This window comes from Xiphophorus couchianus, chromosome 7 (genome assembly GCF_001444195.1).
Source record: "Xiphophorus couchianus chromosome 7, X_couchianus-1.0, whole genome shotgun sequence".
Taxonomy (NCBI): domain Eukaryota; kingdom Metazoa; phylum Chordata; class Actinopteri; order Cyprinodontiformes; family Poeciliidae; genus Xiphophorus; species Xiphophorus couchianus.
In genome coordinates, this window is record NC_040234.1 from 27,618,325 (window position 1) to 27,637,117 (window position 18,793).

At 42.3% G+C, this 18,793-nt stretch overlaps 1 protein-coding gene across 17 annotated transcripts in view; it reads right to left on the reverse strand.

Moving 5' to 3' along the window:
- Nucleotides 1-18,793, reverse strand: part of nfixb (nuclear factor I/Xb) — a 193,754-nt gene that overhangs the window by 120,612 nt on the left and 54,349 nt on the right. For 7 of the 17 annotated variants that reach the window (XM_028022664.1, XM_028022669.1, XM_028022658.1 and 4 more), the window contains one exon: nt 10,828-11,359. In XM_028022664.1, coding sequence (XP_027878465.1) covers nt 10,828-11,359 — 532 coding nt within the window. Of the gene's footprint in view, nt 1-10,827; nt 11,360-13,359; nt 13,685-13,706; nt 13,943-18,793 lie in introns of those variants that run through there. The other 10 variants (XM_028022659.1, XM_028022654.1, XM_028022663.1 and 7 more) reach the window with 9 other exon arrangements.

Below are 18,793 nucleotides of genomic sequence, written 5' to 3' on the forward strand. Positions count from 1 at the left end.
TCTGCAGTACAATACATTTAGCGTTTAGTCGCCGGCCGACAATCCAAGCAAACCTTTTCAAACAGACACTACTCAGGATTGTGGCGTCGACGCGACTGAGTAAAAATAAAGGCCTTGGTAGTTTTTCTTTTGTTTCTGGTGGGATAAAACTTTCAAAATGAATAAGGAGGGATGCAATTTTGACTTCAAAATATATCTAAATATGACCCATAATAAATGGCAAAAAGATGTTGTCTCATGGTTTCTTCTGCCATTGAGAAGCTCTGGTGAGAAATCTTGTTTAATGGAGACACAACGAAGGAATCCTAAGTTAACATTTTGAAGTTGTAAGGAGATTTGCATAATGAACTTCTTATGGCTTTCCTTGTCTCTTGCAGTAGGCTTTGCCACCTAATGGCATAACTGGATAACTGCAGTAGGCGAAAATCCACAAATCTGTTTTGAGGCAATCAATGTGTGCTCAAGGGATTAAAAAATATGCCGCAACATACATTGACCTTCAAAGTTGGCAGAAATGATGAGCTTTAGATTATTTTAAGCCAATTCACCATGTATAACTGAGCTACACTGGTTTTTATTTTTTATTTGCAAAAATGTTGAAAACCATGTAACATTTTCCTCCCATTTCAAAATAACGTTTCGCTTTGAGTTGGCGTAACGCAAACAATCCCCAAAATACATTGAGATTTGCACTTTTTAATGTGAGAAAATACTTAAAAGTCAAAGAGGTGTAAATAGTTTTGCAGCTATGCCGAACTGCATGAAATGTGGTTAAATGGAGAGTATTTTCATGCACTTGGAGTTTATATGTATTTATAAATATAGATATTTAGATATGTATGTATACATAAAAGCTGGATAGAGTAACTGACCACAAAGATCTGTCTTCATAAAAGACAGCATTTTTATTTGTCTGTAATTGACCCTCCGGCAGAGGAAAGGCACGCATGTTTTCCTGTAAAAATTTATCACCACACATTAAGCAGGAAATATTTCCCAAATTGGTGTAAAATCCTGATTTATGCATTTCGAGAGCGCCCAAATCCTCCCTCTACATGCAAACCACTTTAGGTTTACGATTAACGAAGCGCGACATTGAGGCGAAACTGACAATAGGAAAGGGAAAAGTTACGACTTCGGTAGTTTACGGCATAGTAACATTTTTTACGAACCCAAACAAAGAAAAAGGTTCAATTCGCAGATATTATTTCGACATATACCAGCTGGACATCCCAACGTGGAGGTGGAAGGGGGTTAAGCCAACGTAAGGTTAAAGCAGCTCTGTATTTTCTACTTGCTGAAGGGAAACTCTATCCGAGCCGCCATGTCAGAAGCCACTTCTAGCATCTTAGAGGAATAAAAAAAAACCTGCTGGGCCACGCCGAGCACACTGGAATGTGCGAATAACATTTTGGTGCTAAAATTACCGTGACATTTTTACGCGTCTCACTTGATAAACGTCTAACGACAAGTGTTTAAGTTGTTCAGAAATACCATAGCATCAGAGTATCATTGTATCTGCCCTTTCTCTCCAAGGATAAAGAAAAGCGTCTTTATCGCGTGTGATGACTGCTGCTTTTGCAGCCTCTGTCTAACTCGACTGTATAGGCGTCGGGTTATCTGTTCGCATGCGGGGGATGCTCTCTATAGAGTGAAAATGATCTGAGTGGATTCCTCTGGCAGAGCCACACGGTGGCCACGGAAACAGCCCAGCACTGCAAGGCCGCCGACTGTGCCAAGCAGGCCAGTGGCTGACACTCCTTGGACGGATCCCAGGAAAGGTGCACCGAGAAGGGGAGGAGGGGAAGCAGTGTGGCCATGGAAACGCCATTCACTTGCACCTTCTGAATGTACATAAAGAAAGACCTTCATCCAAGTGTTAACATTTCATCCTTAACCTTCTGATAAGTAAGGAAAAATCCAAACCATGTCATTTCAAAAACTATTTTTCTTTTTTGTCTAACCTCCTCCTTGTTTCTTACTCATCGGGAAAAAGGGTGAAAAAAGAGCGGGAATTTTCCCCACCATCTTACGAAATTCATGCCCTGAAGCTGCGAAAGAGAATACAAATGAAACTGGCAGAAGGATTTAAAAACAGACGGCCGGCGAGAATGAGAACCGTCCAAGTGAAATGGGGACGGAGGGGGAAAAAATCAGGCAGGGTGGGGAAAAAAAGAGGGGATTTGGTGTGTGTTGTTATTCCCAAGCGGACACTAACCTGTCCTGGTGAATGTCCTTATGGGACACAAGGAGAGGTCAAAACTGCACTGGGAAAAACACAAAATATTAAAGTCTTTTGACTAGTTTCTAGTGAAAATCTCTTTGTACATGTGAAATAAGATAAGACTAACTTAAAAGGAACTTTTCTGCGAGATTTAGAACCTTGTTTTAAGTCAATAATTCTTGAATACAGATTAAAATGACTAGGTCCACTTGCAGATTTTTCCTATGATCTGTCAGTGGAACAGAAATTTTTAGCAGTCATTGACTCAAAACGAGCTGCATTATCTTTCAGAAAAGTTCCTCGTAAACTAGTTTGTCTTATTTCAGATTAAAAACCAGATTAAGATGCTTGGTAAGATTTTGTGTTTTTGTAATTTTACAGTTAGACTTCTGCATTGTCAGTCTCTGTCAGCTTTGAAAGTCATTTTTTACCCGAAGCGTACAAGACATCCGTCTCTTTCCACTGACAGATAATGTTTAGAAAGGGCCAACAGGGGCAGTAGCCCAGGATACAGAGTTTTGGGGGGAAAAGGGGCGTCCAAAGATTTAGAGAGTTTTTGTAATGAATGCATGTTTTACAAACATTGAACCTTGTATAAACCTCGTATGAAGTATAGTATTTTACTACTGTCACATTTCTGTTAGTGTAAAGAATACACAACTGTTTAAAAATAGTGAACTTCTGGTGTATCTTCACAAGACCAACATGGAGCCATCTCACATGGCACATCTTAAACATGCCGAGTTACAGGTCTACCTATTAATGTACTATAATTTGCATAAATAAAAGCCTTTTTTCTTTTTTGGAGAGAGCACCAGACATGGCTCTAGCCCAGGAACCCTTATCTTTCTGAATCCGGCCCTGCCGACACCCCTGAATAAAAAATGTTACCTTATTAGTGAATTTCTATGAACGACTCTGAGGTTTGTTAGAGAATAAACAGCTTTGTGACACAAAGGAACCAAGTAGACAAGTTAGGGAGGAACTTGTAGAGAAGTTTAAAGTGCAGATAGGCTACAAAATAATCCTGGGCTTCTGTCCAACCCAGAAAGAGGATGGGACACCTGCTAAACCAAGTTAGTGATGACATGTTAGGAAAGAATGTCAAACCAGTCATGAAAATAAATGAAAGCCACAAACAAAAACTGTAGAGATTGGTGCTGTGTCCCAAAAGGAGGTCAGTGCTTGGGTGGGATGTGACGAAGGGGGAAAAAAGGAAGGAAGAAAAAGAAAAACGCAGCCTCTTTATTCCCTCGACCGGCTTGTGAAGTGTAAATCCCTCTTCGTTTCTTTGCCGTTTCAGTTGCTCAGAGACAACTTTATTTGTTTTCTTTTTTTGTTTGCCGCTAAGTAGGACGTTTGCGCCGACGAGCACGGAAGCCGGCGCCATCGCGTTAGCACCCAGTTTGCACCCCCCCCCCGTCCCCCCACCGACACCCCGACTGCCGACTCTCCGGATGCGGAGAAGAAAAGGAACGCTTTAAGTGCCGATAATGGAAGAAGTAGAAGAAAAAAATTTTTAAAAAACGACGGACGCCCAGGTGCTCTCGCAGAAACACTTTAAAACCCGCTGCCAGCGTTTCCGAGCTGAGAGACGGCATCTCATGTAAGCACATCAAACAGCTAATTAGGCGAGTTAGAGTGAATGAAAGTGAGGAGGGGGGAAAAAAAGCCAGCTTGGTTTGCAGGTGAAATAAGTAGGGAGTCACGCTAGTGAAGTGCAGTTAGGGGCCATATTTCATACTGCGCTCATGACACGGGGGAAGAAGCGGGACCCCCACTTCGGCAGCCCCCCATATATTCGCGCTGTTATTCCAGGGAACAAAAGGCGGGGCTCTCGAGGCCGTGGGTGGATCCGTGAAAGGAAAAAAGGAGTCCTGCTCCAGGTCCTGGCTGAATAGAGGCCTTTCACACTTAGAGAGGCCTGTTTACTCTCCCTTAATAATGGCTCTAATTTTCTGATCATTATTGGGTAATTCCATCCACCCCCACGCCCAGTGTTTAACGCTTTCTCCCGTCACTCACAGCGCCGCGCGTCCTCGCCTTGTCCACTTCGCATTCCCCCGGAATTAAACCGAGTGTTTCCCGAAACCGTTTGGCCGAAGTCAAAACAAGGTAAAAAAAAAACAAAAAAACCCCCCCCCAAAAAACAGGGAGAAACGAATCCGAACCCCGCTTAGCTGTGTTGAACGTTTCTTATCCACATGTGGAAGCGTTCTTTGCTCTGATTGGAGAGGAGCCGTGCTTTATCCTCCATTTTGTTTTTTTGGACCTGGATCCACCATCACAGCGAGTAACAATATTCGCTCCGCTAAAAATTTGCTGGGAAAAGACTTTGGAAGGAAAAGAAAAGGGATCACGGTAACGTGATAGTCATTTTTATTCAGTCTGGGTGAATATATATATATGAAAGAAAATATCTGTGCATGTTCTGGATATAAGAGACGCCGAAGGGGGTCCGCGGCACCCGCAGGAGCGCGAGAGGACGCGTGCAGCGTAAAGGAAAAACAAGGATGTTGAGGGGAAGAACATGTGAAAATGAGTGAGGGAGAAAAGGAGGAGAAGAGAAGTTGGCAGGGTCTGTGTGTCGGTTTGAAAAGCTGGCACCTTCTAAACAGAGCCGCAGCTCCGGGTGCCAAGCGCTGCCAAGCAGCCCCGCTAGCCTGAATGTGTGCCCTCCCTCCGTCTTTGTTTCCTGCATGGCATTTTGCATTATCTTTATTCTACGCTTTTCTTTTTTACTTTATATCAGCGCTCAGCATCGTCCCAACAGAAACGAGCGGCGTTCAAGATGGCCGAACGCGAACCGAAATAAAGCGAAGCCGAAAATGAGAGCGACAGATTCATTTATTAGAGGTTTCACTTTGGTTCTTTTTATCAAAGAGGATTTTTATTTGTGTCTAATTGTCTGCTTTAAATGCAGATGTTGGGTTTTTTTGTTGTTGTTTTTTTAAGCCTACATAAAGGCTCCGGCTCGTTCCGGTGTGCCAGCTGCGTGGGTTCACGTCGCCAGACCGCGGGAACGAAGCCGGTCGGGATCTCACTGGAAACCGCCCAGAATTTTTTTTAGTTTTTTTTTTAATAAATACAGAATTTTTTTTCTTTAAATCCGTTCCTCTTCCCTCCTTCTCGGCTCACCTCACCTCTCCGCTCCTGCTGCTCTCTGCCCCTCGGCTCAGGCGGCTCGGAGAGCCAAGCCGCCCCTCCTGTACGTATGTTTTTAGCGGACAGACAGATTTCAGGCCTGGCGCCTGTACAGAGGAGCGGCTGCAGAGAGATTTAACAGTGTTAAAACAGTAAAAAAAAAATAAAAAAAAAAGATAATAATAATACGAAGAGGGGAATAGATAGAGAAAATGACAGGCTTGCTAATTTAAGAGGGAAGGAAAAGTTTTGATTCACATTTATTTGCTCTTTTGAGCTGCAATCATCTTAAATAGATACGTTTGTTTCATACTTTCAGATTAGTTTAAAAAGCTAAATTAGTTGAGCTGCTACAGAGACAAAAAATTAATTATTATTCTTAATTGCAGAAATAATTAAAAGTCAGTGTACAGTGAAATTAGGAAATAAATCTGCCTCCGTCAAACACTTTCTGCTACAAAGAATTTTTCAATTTCCGAAACGGAGACTTTTGTTTGAAAATTCAACCTAATTCAATCAGTCGCTTTAGTCTTATGGGGTTTTTTCTTTTCTTCCTCAACGTTAGTCACTAAACTGGATAATTACAGTGAATAAGAAGCAGGCTGGCCGGGTCCCAAGCCCGAGATCAGCCCATGGATCCAGAGAGCGATGGATAGTTCTGGACGAACGGTCAGCGGAACCGACTGAGGAGCGACCGAGTCCTTTTACCGATTCACACAGAATCTCAGCTCCATACATGTCTTTTTTTTCTTACACACTCACACACACGTAACTGAAGGAAACTGAGGACTCTGAGAAAGAGCCAACAGAGGCTGAGCGAGACCTCCATGCGCCTCTACGTAGAGGACATATGGAGCGCTGCTCTTCACAGCACAATCACAGGGGACGAAAAACAAAAAAAGCACCTTCCGCAGAGCTGATTTCTGTTTTCTTCTTCTCTAGTTTTAACCAGGGAACACGGGGAGCTTCGTGTGGGGGGGGAAAAAAGAGCCTCAAATCTTTTTTTCATTATGTAACCACAGACCTGATAATGGTATCTCCATTTGAAGCTCAGGATATTGGGCAACGGCGATAAGATGCGTTTGATGGATTAGCGTGACGCGAGAAGGCGCTAAGTCTATCGGTCTCGCTGTCCGCTTCCAAGTCCCCTCCCTTTGTTTGTCTCTTTTAAAAAGAGATTCCCTTGGTCATTTGTAATGTCGGCACCACGCACAAAGACACCCCGACGGGTAAATGAGCGCGTGGAGAGACGGCGCGCATGGTTGGCTTTCGGACCTGGCCCGGGCAACCTACGCGGCCCGTCTGTCTCCAGCGCCGAGAGCAAACACGGAGGCTCTCAGAAACAGCTTTTCATCCTTGCAGCTCCCCCACCCACCATCCCAAGTAATGAAAGCCGCATGAGGCGGACCGCACTCCAAACATGACTAATGCTGGAACCGTGCGGCTTTATCAGTGCAGACAAATACGGAGCGAAGGGGGGGAACCCAAGGCAACATGATGTCAGGCTTGATCCCCTGTACGTCTCCACAAACCTGAACTATTAGGAGACTCGATGAAATAAAACAGGCCTGACGCTAATTTGCAACGAGTTCCACGGAGGTTTAAGAGGAAGTTTGGCTTCAAAACCCGCCAACGTTTCACATTGTGTCTTGGAGAAAACACAGAGTAGTGCAGGTCTGTCTCCCCAAACCCCGTAGCTGCACACTGCTGGTCAGGAGGCTTCAATTCGCCAAACGCAGAGGTTTGGCGAATTGAAAAGGGCTTGCAGAAAATAAACCGTCAGTTCAGTTCAGTTTATTTCTATGGCACTAATTTCCAACAAATGTCGTCTCGAGGTACTTTACAAAAAAATATAATAATTTCAATTCAATCACAGATACATTCCAATTAATACTAGTTATCAAACAGTGCAATAAGTTCAGCTAATTCTTCAAAGTAAGTTAAAAAGTTTTAAGGAAACCCACCAGACTGCATTGAGTCTGTAGCTGCGTTTCCATTTACCATATAATTGCACAGTTTGACAAAATAAATGGAAACAAGCCAATTGTGACCTTGTTCACATGTGTGACTTTAATTGTGTTTTTTTTTGTTTTTTTTTATTTAATGGAAACACTACAATTGTAAAATCTTGTTTGATTGACGTTAGCGTTTTTGTCACGGAAGCAAGAACTTAGAAACAGCAGAGAATCGCTGGCATTGTATCGTTGACTGAGAATGCATGCAGTGACAGTGAAGAGGGAAAAATAAACCTTTAACAGGACGAAACCTCCATAATGGTGTGAAAAAACACATGCTTTCATCCAGGTAATGCTGTTTAAAAGCTACTGTATCACCACAGTAGGCAGATTACTTTATAAAGAACAAAACGAAAAAGGTAGAATATTCTGCCCTTTAGCGTAACTTGAACATAGACGATGTTTATGTTATGGAAATTAGAACGGTAAAGATGCACTATAGTCAGAGTGAAACTGTTTATAAGGACTGCATCAATAAATTGGAGGAAATTATCTTCGCTTTGTGTGATCGAATAATTCATACACGAGAAACCAGCATTATCTACCAATTTTATCTACATGCACAAATGTCTGTAAATCATCCACAGTTCCCTTTTGCTCTGCCGTGGTAGAGCAAACCAAGTTGATAGATTGTTACCAATTTATCAACTTTGTCGCTATGCGTAGCAACTTTTCAGTCAAAAAAAAAAAAAAGAATCATTAGTGGCCAAAATTGGAATCGGCAGGTCATGGTTTTTAAATATTGGTGTTTGAAAACCTGCAATCGGTGCATCCCCAGTACTTATTTTCTCTTTTAGCTCCATTTAGATCACGGTGTAAGTTTTTGTTGTAAATCTTTATAGACTACCGCGATATCGTGGCATTTCTAGCAAAGGCTCTCATACCACATAAATCTCGTGCAAGCCTGAGCCTCCTAGAAGGCGTTGAAATCTATAACTGCACAAAGCAGAGACAGAGGCAGGAGAGGAAGTGTGTCTCCTGATCTGTTCCTGACCTCTGATCGGTGGCAACAGTGACTTCAGCGGGTGGAAAAAAAAAAAAAGAAACGAGGACAGGAGCAGAGCGGCAGGTGAGGCGGCTGCGGTCCAATCGTTGGGCCCATGGTAACTGACAGCTTCCGCCAAACACAGTCAGACACCCTGGAAAGGAGAGCTAAGAATAAAACTGTAACACTGCCACCCAAAAGGTCAGAGTGGAGCCACTGTCTACCCGTCCTCTTTAAACTCTGTTTAACCCCGCCGAGCCTCTGAGACTCTGCGGCTCGCTAAGTCCCGACTTACACCCTGCTCTCTGGTACCGTGTTCAGGTCCGGTCGTACGCGCAAATACGCTTCGCGATTGAAGTTTCGAACCCGAACAAGACATTTGCGAGACGCTTTATTTATGTGCAGAAGAAGTAACAATGTAAAGAGAGCTGGCGTGTTGTTGGGAGCCAGTGGATACTGGCTCAGAACAGACGGAGAGGAGGGGGTGGGAATTAAATGAAAAAAATAAATAAATAAGGCTTTCCTCGAAGGAGGCACCAGGCTGCGCTCGGTACTGATCTGAGCGCCGCTTCGCCACGGTGCATTGTGGAACAGGAAGAGACGCTTTAGAAAGGCAGCGCGAACTCAAACGGAGTTACGCGCCGGCCTGAAAGGAGCCTGGGGTCGGAGGGAGGCCGCGGGTCTGGCGGGAAGCTCCCCACCTCCCCGCCAACAGGGGGGGAAGGAATGAAAACCTCCCGGCGTCCATAAAAGCAGCGCCGCGACGTTGAGGATTCACACCTGACCTTCTGCTCGACAGCTGGAGCGACGCTAGAGTGGAGCGATGACTGCAGCGGAGGAGCTGCCAGCCAACGTACCGACAATTGGATACTTTTTCTTCTAAATTCAGAGAAAGCCGGTTCAGGCTAGTGGTGGGCGATGTGGGCTTAGAATTTTATCGCAATATTTTGTGATGACAATAAAATAAATAAAAAGATGACTTTTTAATATTGTTTGAGGCGACTGTATGGCTGTCTGCGTGTCCAGAAACACGGATTCTGCTCTTGAAAAATATTCTCATTTCAGCTTCTCCATTTAAGAAACAGGAGTGATTTATATCACTAAGCTGCACACAGTGACTGCATCTAATCATATGTTCAAATTTACTGATTTGTATCGATGCTCTCGTCGAACAGTTGAGAAAAACTACATATTTCCGATAACACTGTCAGTTAGTTTGTTTTTTTTACATCAGTTGAAATTTATCGAGACAACAGAGAATCAAAATTCCTATCGCAATAAGAAATGTTTCCTGATAAATATTAAACAATGCAATAAATTCCCACCCCTAGTACAGACTGGCTTCATTTGGAAAAACAAAGCAGCTCAGTTGAGATGTGATAATTATTTTAATAATTAATTGATCCTGTTACCTCGTGTAATTTTATTTCTTTTTTTTTACAGTTGCCAATTCAATTGTTTTTTATGTCATTTCATGTCTTTATGGTTTGGCTTTACAATTTTAGTTCAGTTTTGTAGTGTGTATAAAAAAAAATCAAAACAAAAAATGTAAACAATAAATTGAAAAATATTAACTGTGGTGCGGTGTTCATTTAAATTATTTCATGCTGGTTTGTATATTCGCTCGACTTCCCGGATGGATCTGGAAAAATAAAATGCGTAAACAACGAGAAGTCTTTGATCTGTACGATCCGGAGAGTAGCGCGCGGAGCATCCGGGTGTTAGTGCGCGGGGTGCAGGGGTGCGCAAATGTGTGTGTGTGTGTGTGTTTATGCAGAGAGTGCCGATAGGCTGAGGTGATCGGGGATGGGGTCGGGGGCGCTGCAGACTGGCTGCCTCCTAAACTACCTGGGACTGGGCCAGCTGTCACTGCACTCTCCAGACCACCACACACACACACACACACGCACGCACGCACACACACGCACGCACACAAGCAAGCAAACACCATTCTCCCGTTGGAAAGGGATTACAGACACATGACAAACTGCCTCTCACGTGCACGCACGCGGAACCGTGCGCGCGCTCGCCGGGGATAAACCCGCTTGCAGATGCTTTTGTTTACCGACGGCGCCGCAAAACATGCACCTTTGGATTTAGTCAAATTTGCACACAAATGCTTCTACAAATGTACCAACGCAAACATATCTCTTAGCAAACACAGATTCTAAGCCCGGACTTTCAAAACTGTCGGAAACGCTTTAAAGCAAAAAGAAACAACTCTCAGCAAAGAAGACGTTTGTTGTTTTTTTTTGCTAACATTTTCTTTCGGTGTGGGGAACTGTAGTCCGCACACTGTCCCTTTAAATATTTAGATGTGGCATTTGTCTTGGCATCGAGGCCATTTGGCACAGATTCCAGAGTGGGAGGCTAAATCCGAACCTGACCTCTGCGTCTGCTAAGGCTGCTCTCGACAAAAATAAAAACCCCCGGCTCTGTAACATATCGGTAACACATACCTGGTGTGTGGACGAAGTAGGCCAGGTAGAGATCCAGCTCCTTTACCGTCACCCCGATGTGGTGCGGCTGGACGCACAGGCCGTGGTTGGAGCACTGGGGCGACTTGACCAGCCGCTCTCCGTCCGTGCTCTCCAGGGGGCTGCCCTTGAACAGGATGACCATCACCAGGTCCAGCCGCCACACCTTGTCGGCCTGGCGGAGGCAGTCGATGCGGCGGATCTTCCCCTTCTGGTCAGGGTTGGACAGCACGCAGCAGGGGGGCTTCTTGCCCGTGATGGTGAGCACGAAGTCCTCGCGGAACTCCGGCCGGATGTCCTTGCGGAGCTTGGCCAGCAGGCGCGAGGCCCACTTCTGCTTGATCTCCGGCTTCTCGCCCAGCAGCTCGTCCTTCACGGCGCGCTCCTCGTCCTTGCTCATCCTCTTCTCGTGCTTCTTGAAGTACTTGCGCTTGCGGGCCTGCAGGTTGAACCAGGTGTAGGAGAAGGCACGGACATGGGGCAGGAGGGCCTCGATGAAGGGGTGAAATTCATCCTGAGGACAGAACGGGGAAAATGTTAAGCAGCTATACAACGGAGATTTGATTTAAAAAGTGGAACTAAACATTTTGTATTCTGAAATTATTCACAGAAAATATATTTTAGATAGTAGCCTAATACATTTTACACATTGATAGCATTCCAATTTTCAGTAATTGTTCAATTCTGTTCAGTTTTGGTAACAAAACCCATTGAATTTAACTGGAAACGTTTGCTAAGTCAAGTGTTAGGTTTGTGTCGTTCCCTGTGTGAGAATATTTAGGCTAATAAAGTGTTAAAACTCAGTAAGATTTAATAACGGTTACAAGATCTTTGTTTGGGAACGTTTCTAGAGTTTGTAGCAACAATCCAATTTGTTACCCAAACTTAACTACTTTAGCAATAGCGCTGATGCCAAAGTCAAGCTTGCTAGCTAACACTAAGGCAGAGGTAGTTAACAAGCGACACGCTAACGATGGTTATGAGAGTATAGTCTCATTGTTTGTTATAAAGCTTTTTTGGGCTGAACGTTTCTATTGTTGGAGCAATAAGTAAAATTTGAATCCAGATTTAACCAGTTTAGCAACAACACTAGCTATAAAGTCAAGCTTGGTAGCTAACACTAAGACAGATGTAGCTAGCAAAAGACACATTAGCCATGATTCCAAGGAAAAAGTCTTCTTGTTTGTTTAGGAAAGTTTCTATTGTTGAAGCAACAATTACAATTCATATCCAAATTTAACTGCTTTAGCAACAGCACTAATGCTAACATCAAGCTTGCTAGCTAACACTAAGGCAGAGAAGTAGCTAACGAATGACACATTAGCCATGATTGTTTGTTTCTATACGAGTATTTATACCTTACCACGGTTCAATTCTTCTCTGTTTTTTTATTGTTGCTTTTGTAACCTGAGGGGACGACTAGTTTGCTAGCAAGTTGTTTAGCACTGCAGCTAAACATGCTAAAACTTAAATTCTCACTATAAAACAGAAACCTTTTCAACCACAAGTCCTCAGACGGTGCTTATCTTTCACTGAGCTGCTGTAGGTATTCACAGTGCATCCCACAGGCTATGAACATATCAGCTTGTTCCAACCAGTGGACACCACGCTACGAGAACGACAACAGCTAAAAGATGACTGAAAACGTCATCGGTTAAATCCCCAACAAATGGCTCAGGCAAAATTTGTTACCAAAATGAAGCAGCGCATGATCTCAGCAATTCACTATTAGGAAACCGAGGTGCTTGATTAAAATGAAAACAATTTTATTGGCTAATATTGAATACTTTCCAAAATTCCTTTTAGTTTAATACAAGCGTCCTAATCTTTAGGCAGTAGCTGCCAAAAAAACAGCACATAATAGTTTTGGCTATCAGGGAAGAGATACATCCTTGTTAGAATGAATGAAAAATTACTTTTTACTTTTTCAGTAATAATTTCATGCTTTACTTGCAAAAAAAAGTATATATATATATATATATATATATATATATATATATATATATATATATATATATATATAGTTTCTTTTAACATGAGAAGAAACACCATAGTAACAATTTAAGTAATTTAGTCATTTTAGATTTTGGTTACAATTTAACACATTTATTTAGTTGAAAATCAATTACAATCTATCCAAAATAAAATACGTTAAATTGCTTCACGTGTTTATTATAACAGCCTATCTCAAAATTTAAATAACCATCAAAGTATTACACCTGCAACGTTAAAACGTTTGTTTCTAATTTCCCCGTCACATAAAATCACGCACAACATGCAAACACACAGACATGTGAAACTTAATAAGGTACAATAACGCAACAAATCACCCTGCTCGTTTCAGCAAAGACAAACAACAAACAATCAACACAAAAAAAAAGAAAAAAAAAAAAAATCAAGACGCATAAATCCAAAAGCAGAAGAAAAGCTGAGCCAACATACACTCCCGGTTCTCTGCTGTTTGGACAAGGGAAGGGGAAAAAAAAAAAAAGGTGGCACGAGGTATTCTAATACCTTCACTACATATCTCTGGGCAACAAAGCCCAGATCTCGCCACAGCGCTCCCGTGCCAGGGTTGCCACACACCGGCCGCTCACCGCCGCCAAGCTTTGCCGCCACAAGCCCGCCGCTGAAATGCGCCGCTAAAAGCTCAGCCATAGCATTCCCTATCAGCGCTGTACACACACCATGCAGGGGAGGAATAATAATAAAAAAACAAAATCCAACAACTAAAAAAAACAAACAAAAACAAATCAAGGGGAGCTCCAACCAGAGTCACATTTCCACAACAAACTGAAAGCAGACACAAATCACCACAGATAACCACACTGCAAGAGGAAGACAGACGGCCTGGTAGTTACCATTTTGCACTCTCATCATAAATTTGGCACGGCGTTTAAAGTGAAGAAAGAAAGAAAGAAAAAAAAAAAAAAACCCTCTTGTACCAGTTATTTTTTTTATTATTATTTTTTTCTCTTTTGCGCTCCCCAATGTAAAGCCAGAGCTGGTTTTGGCAAGGAGAGGAGAATTAGGAGATGGAGAAGAAGAAGAAGAAAAAAAAAAACACTTGGAAGCGGATTGTCAACTGAAAAAAATAATAATAATAATTAGCTGCTTTAAAAAGTTGAGAATAATAATAATTTAAAAAATGGGGGAAATTAAATAACCGGCAGCATATTCTAGGAAATATTCAAAAATATAAAGAGAATATTTAATAAAAATAACAGTTTTGAACTGTTAGAAAAATAATTTTTTTTAAAAAAAGCCCCAAAAATAAAAACCTCGAGGGAAAAAAAATCCTTGGCAAAGTGCACCCTAATTGGTAGCGGTGTCTGTTCTGATCCCTTGGCCCGCCTCACACACACACACACACACGCGCGCGCGCACAAACACTCACAAAAAACACACACACTCTCTCTCTCTCTCTCTCCTACACACGCGCGCAGAATCGAAGAGGGGAAGAAAAAAAAAAAACCGAGAGCCGAATCAATGTTGGACGAGCGCACAGGACCGCTGGCAAAGCCGAGTGCTGCCTCTCCTTTTTTTCTCCTTTTCTCTCCCTCTCCCTCTTTCTCTCTTTCTGGGTCTCGCTGGCCGTCTCTCGTCCTCTCCGCGTTCTCTCCCTAACCATCGCTTGAGCCTCTGCCAGCGCGATGAGAAGGCCCACCTATTTGGCAACGAGATGCCCGCAGCCCAGCCAATGCGTTCGCTTCCAGAGCCGAGAGGGAGGGAAGGAGAGAGAGAGAGGGAGGGAAGGAGAGAGAGAGAGAGAGAGGAAGGAGAGAGAGAGAGAGGAAGGAGAGACAGAGAGAGAGATGGTAGCGAGAGGGAGGGGAGGGCAGGTTAGTTTGGTAGAGAGGACCAAAACTGCGCGAGCCAAAACGACAACTTCCAACCCTGACACGGCGGGAAAGTTCAGGAGAAGAAGCCTAAAAGTCCTCGCGCGCACCCTCCTCCATCTTTACTATGGCCGCTGCTATCCCCCCCTCTCTCTCTCGCTCCCTCTCTCTGCCTCTCTCGCTGCTTGCATAATGCCACCTTGGCAGAGGATGGCAAAGAGAGGACACGCAGCTCCAGAGTCCCTCCAGACCCCACCACCACCGCCGCCGCCGCCGCCACAGCCGGCAGCTGCTCCGGGGTTCAGCGCAACAAACAAAAGAGGAAGGTGGGGGGAGAGGGAACGAGCCACACTCTCCTCTGTCTGTGCAAACAAGAGTGAAGGATGGAGAGAACATGCTAATGTTTACAAGGGTGAGAGGTGGGCTGCTTAAAGACAGCAAAGCAATCAACTCTAGGACCCGAACAAAATATTGCTTCCTCGAGGAAGGAAGCAAGGAAGAAAGGAGGGAAGGATGCAGCGATGAGGCCACTTCGAAGGCTGCACCTGCTCTGGCACATGTGCATGGCAGCCAGAGATGGGCCAAGGCTGCATATGGATGGAGGGTGGAGGGGCAATACTTGGTGTGTGTTGGTCTCAACTGCCCTCAAACACAACAACTCAACAAATGCTGGAAAACATTTCGATAAGCATTTTATGACAGTTTATCTGGATATTTCATTGAAATGCTAAATTACATGCAAAACTGACACAAGGATCTCAGTACATGGATGCGAAATGGTTTGTTTATGTGTAGCAAATGAAAGCTGAGGGTGAAAATTGTAACCAACTGAATACGGCTTTGGTTTGCTTTGTAGCGTAGCATTTTCTTGAATTATACATATGATACAAATTGTCATATGTATTTTGTTCTTTTAAACCTTTACCATGGAGCTGGTCCTCAAATAGGCCAGCCAATTCTGAAATATTACATATTGTGACCCCTGATCAAATTATAAAAACTCCAATAAACTTAATCTCAACTCATTATTTATTAATGACTGGATATTTCATTGACAAATATTAAAATTTCATGGAAATCTAAACAAAAGGACCAAGACAAGCATATTATTATATGTGATATTCAACATGTCTAACAGTTGATTTTTTATTTATTTTTTTTACATGTGGCTCACCACCCAGGGTGCCATTCTGGTAGGGGATGGCTGATCCATGGGTGCATTCATGAGATCCATTTTGAGGGCAATTGTTTAAAAAAAAAATCTGGATTGTATTTGATCATCTTTTCATCCATTTTTGAAGAAACAAAGAGAACAGGAGGAGCTTCAGTGAACAAAGCGTCACAAAAGCCGGAGATATTTAGAAATGACTGTCAAGCCTCAACAGAGAAAATGCTATTATGAAATTAATAAAAAGTTCAAGTTACAACTTCCAACCCCTTTACATAATTATATATATATATATATTCAGTCTCAATTGATCCAGTCCAGATGTTACCAACAAATGCAAAAGTAATTGGTAGTGTCATCAGCAACAAATTTCAAATTGAAAAGTTACCCTATAAATTGTTTTATCAGTGAAACTATTTCATTCACAACAATTCTTCAAAGCAGTAAACTAATAACTGTTTTCCACAGTAAAACTACTATATTCCCAGCAGGTTGCCACGACATGATCTGCTTACAGCACATTAATGTAGATTTGCAAATGTGATCTGGGAAAATTTGAATCTTTCGGCCATTTAATTTACAGTAAACATTTAATTATGAGAGAGAGAAAAAACGGGCCAGTGTCCATCTTGGGTTTCCGTTTCCAGTTTAAGTGGAATTTACTCTGAGGCTATCGGCTAAAGCTTCAGGCGGTGATTCCTTTGGGGTTTTGTAACATTTGGCTTAATTTTAAATTATGTGTCATACAAGAAAGGTCAAAGGTCCTGTAATCTGCCATCTTTGCTGGGCTAAAGTAGCTAATGCTCTTCATGTTCAGTACAGATGTTACCTGGGTAACCTCAGGTAACCTGGGTACTGTGATATCTTAGCTCGCTCAGGTTAGCATAAAAATGGCTATTCTGTTAGCTGGGAAATAAGCTGGAGCCTAACAAAAACAGATGGCTATCGCACTAACTGGTGAAATACACTCCAAGTCTATGATTGAAATAAATAGTGAAGGTCGAGGATTCTAGGAATGTTGTTCACCATAATCTGTCATTTTATATGTAAAGCAGCGGAATGCTAATGCTAAAATTAGCTGCAAAGACAAAAATGGAACTTTATCTGTATGTTGACTTATTTCAATTGAAAAGTCTTGAATGTGACATGTTGTGCCTGGAGGCCAGTTTTAAGGTCATTCATGGGTTAACAGTTCGGCTGTCGGGTTTTCCTCCCCAACATTTCTTTAATAAGCCATATAAAACAAATATTTTCCAGCTGGCTGAAAGTGGAACAAGAAGGAGACATTTTCATAGATTTCACAACAATTTGGAAAATTTGAGTCCAAAAACAAAAACAATGTTTTTTATAGATGCTGAAGAAAAAATAAATAAATAAACTCACACACTCCGTACAGGCAGGGGGGTGAAGGAGGCTATGAGTGTTTTTGACATCCAGCTCACAATGGAACAGAAGTGAGTACAATAAAAATATTCATAACACACTTTCCCTTATTTAAACTCATCTAAATTTTATGGACTCATTTTATTTTTAGAATCATTTGTGGACTAAAGAAAGCACGGAACAACCTTTAACTGAGGCAAAAAGTCAAATCCGAGCGAGTGTTTTTGTTCGTTATTTGGGAACAACAGCCGCTGTTGATGCAGCACAAAAATAAAAAGCGTACAATAAGAGATAAAAAAAAAACATTTCTGTTTCGACGAGTTTACATCTTAAATTGAGGATCCTTCCATTTCCCTCCCTTCTCCTTCAACTGCAAAAAAAACAACAACCCTAAATGCAAAAAGTCTCTGACACACACCATCACAGTCTTCGTTAAAGAGCCGCGGCCCGGGTCCGCACGCCTCCAGCCTGTCTGACCGCAGCCGGAGTCCGATCCGGGGTCAGATAAGAGCACGCATCCGAGTCCGGCGTGTTGGCGCTGGGCTGCACCTGCAGGAGCTTATGGCTCGCGCCGCAGCGAGAGAAGATAACTGGCACTTGAATGTGATTTGCCGTGTCTCTGCTTTTCACGATGAATTAGAGCTCGCCGGGTTCACCTCTCTGCTGCCAAAATGCAAATGCGCCGCCATTCAGATGTCAGCAGAATTCGACTGCAAGGAGGTTCGAGTCATTTCTCTAAGCCTCCCACAAACAGAGACAGTCATGTTTGTTTCCTATAAATAACTGGAGTCTTTAAAGATGACAAATCTGCAGGAACAGGCACTGTAAAAAAAAGAATTTCTGAGGGTGTTAGATAATCAGTTTACAAAACAAATATCTGCTTGTTAATATTAGCTTCAATAATAGTTGGATTTCAACAACAGTTAATGTTTTCTTTTGATTGCAAATCCATCCTAAGCATTTTCTTTTAACTTCAGTTATCAGCCAATTTTAGAGTAAAACAACAAATATTTTATATGTGTAGAACTGGAAGTTTTGGAAAAGAAATTATATAAGTTAAACAGCTAACAAGCACTTGCAAATAAATTAGCCTGGTGCAATATTTGACTTATTTCAAAGGACTTAAAACATGTGAAAGTGCTGAAAGACAAAGCTGAACATAAACAGCACTGCTTAGAAACGTAAAATACAGAAATACAGAAAAGAGCTGCAAAAGTTGAAAAGAGAGAAATAAAAAAACTTGAATTATAAGAACAGAACAAAAATAGTGCAACAGCATTTATGGTTCTAGTGTGAAGGCCAGAGTAAAAGTTACTATTTTTTTAAAAGTTACTACTTTTAAATTTAAAAGTGATTTAAATTTAACAAGTGAAGGTGAGGGGATGGCATGCAGTGTGAAAGCGTCGCGCCGTTTTGGGCCGGCAACAGCTAAAGTTTCTGATTTTATGATGTCTTTACTCTTAAAATCAAAGTAAGTACTAAGATCACGCCGCTCGATTTCATGTTAAGAAAAACTGTGATCAGGGCGTAAAACGTAGGCAAGACTGTAAAAACAAAC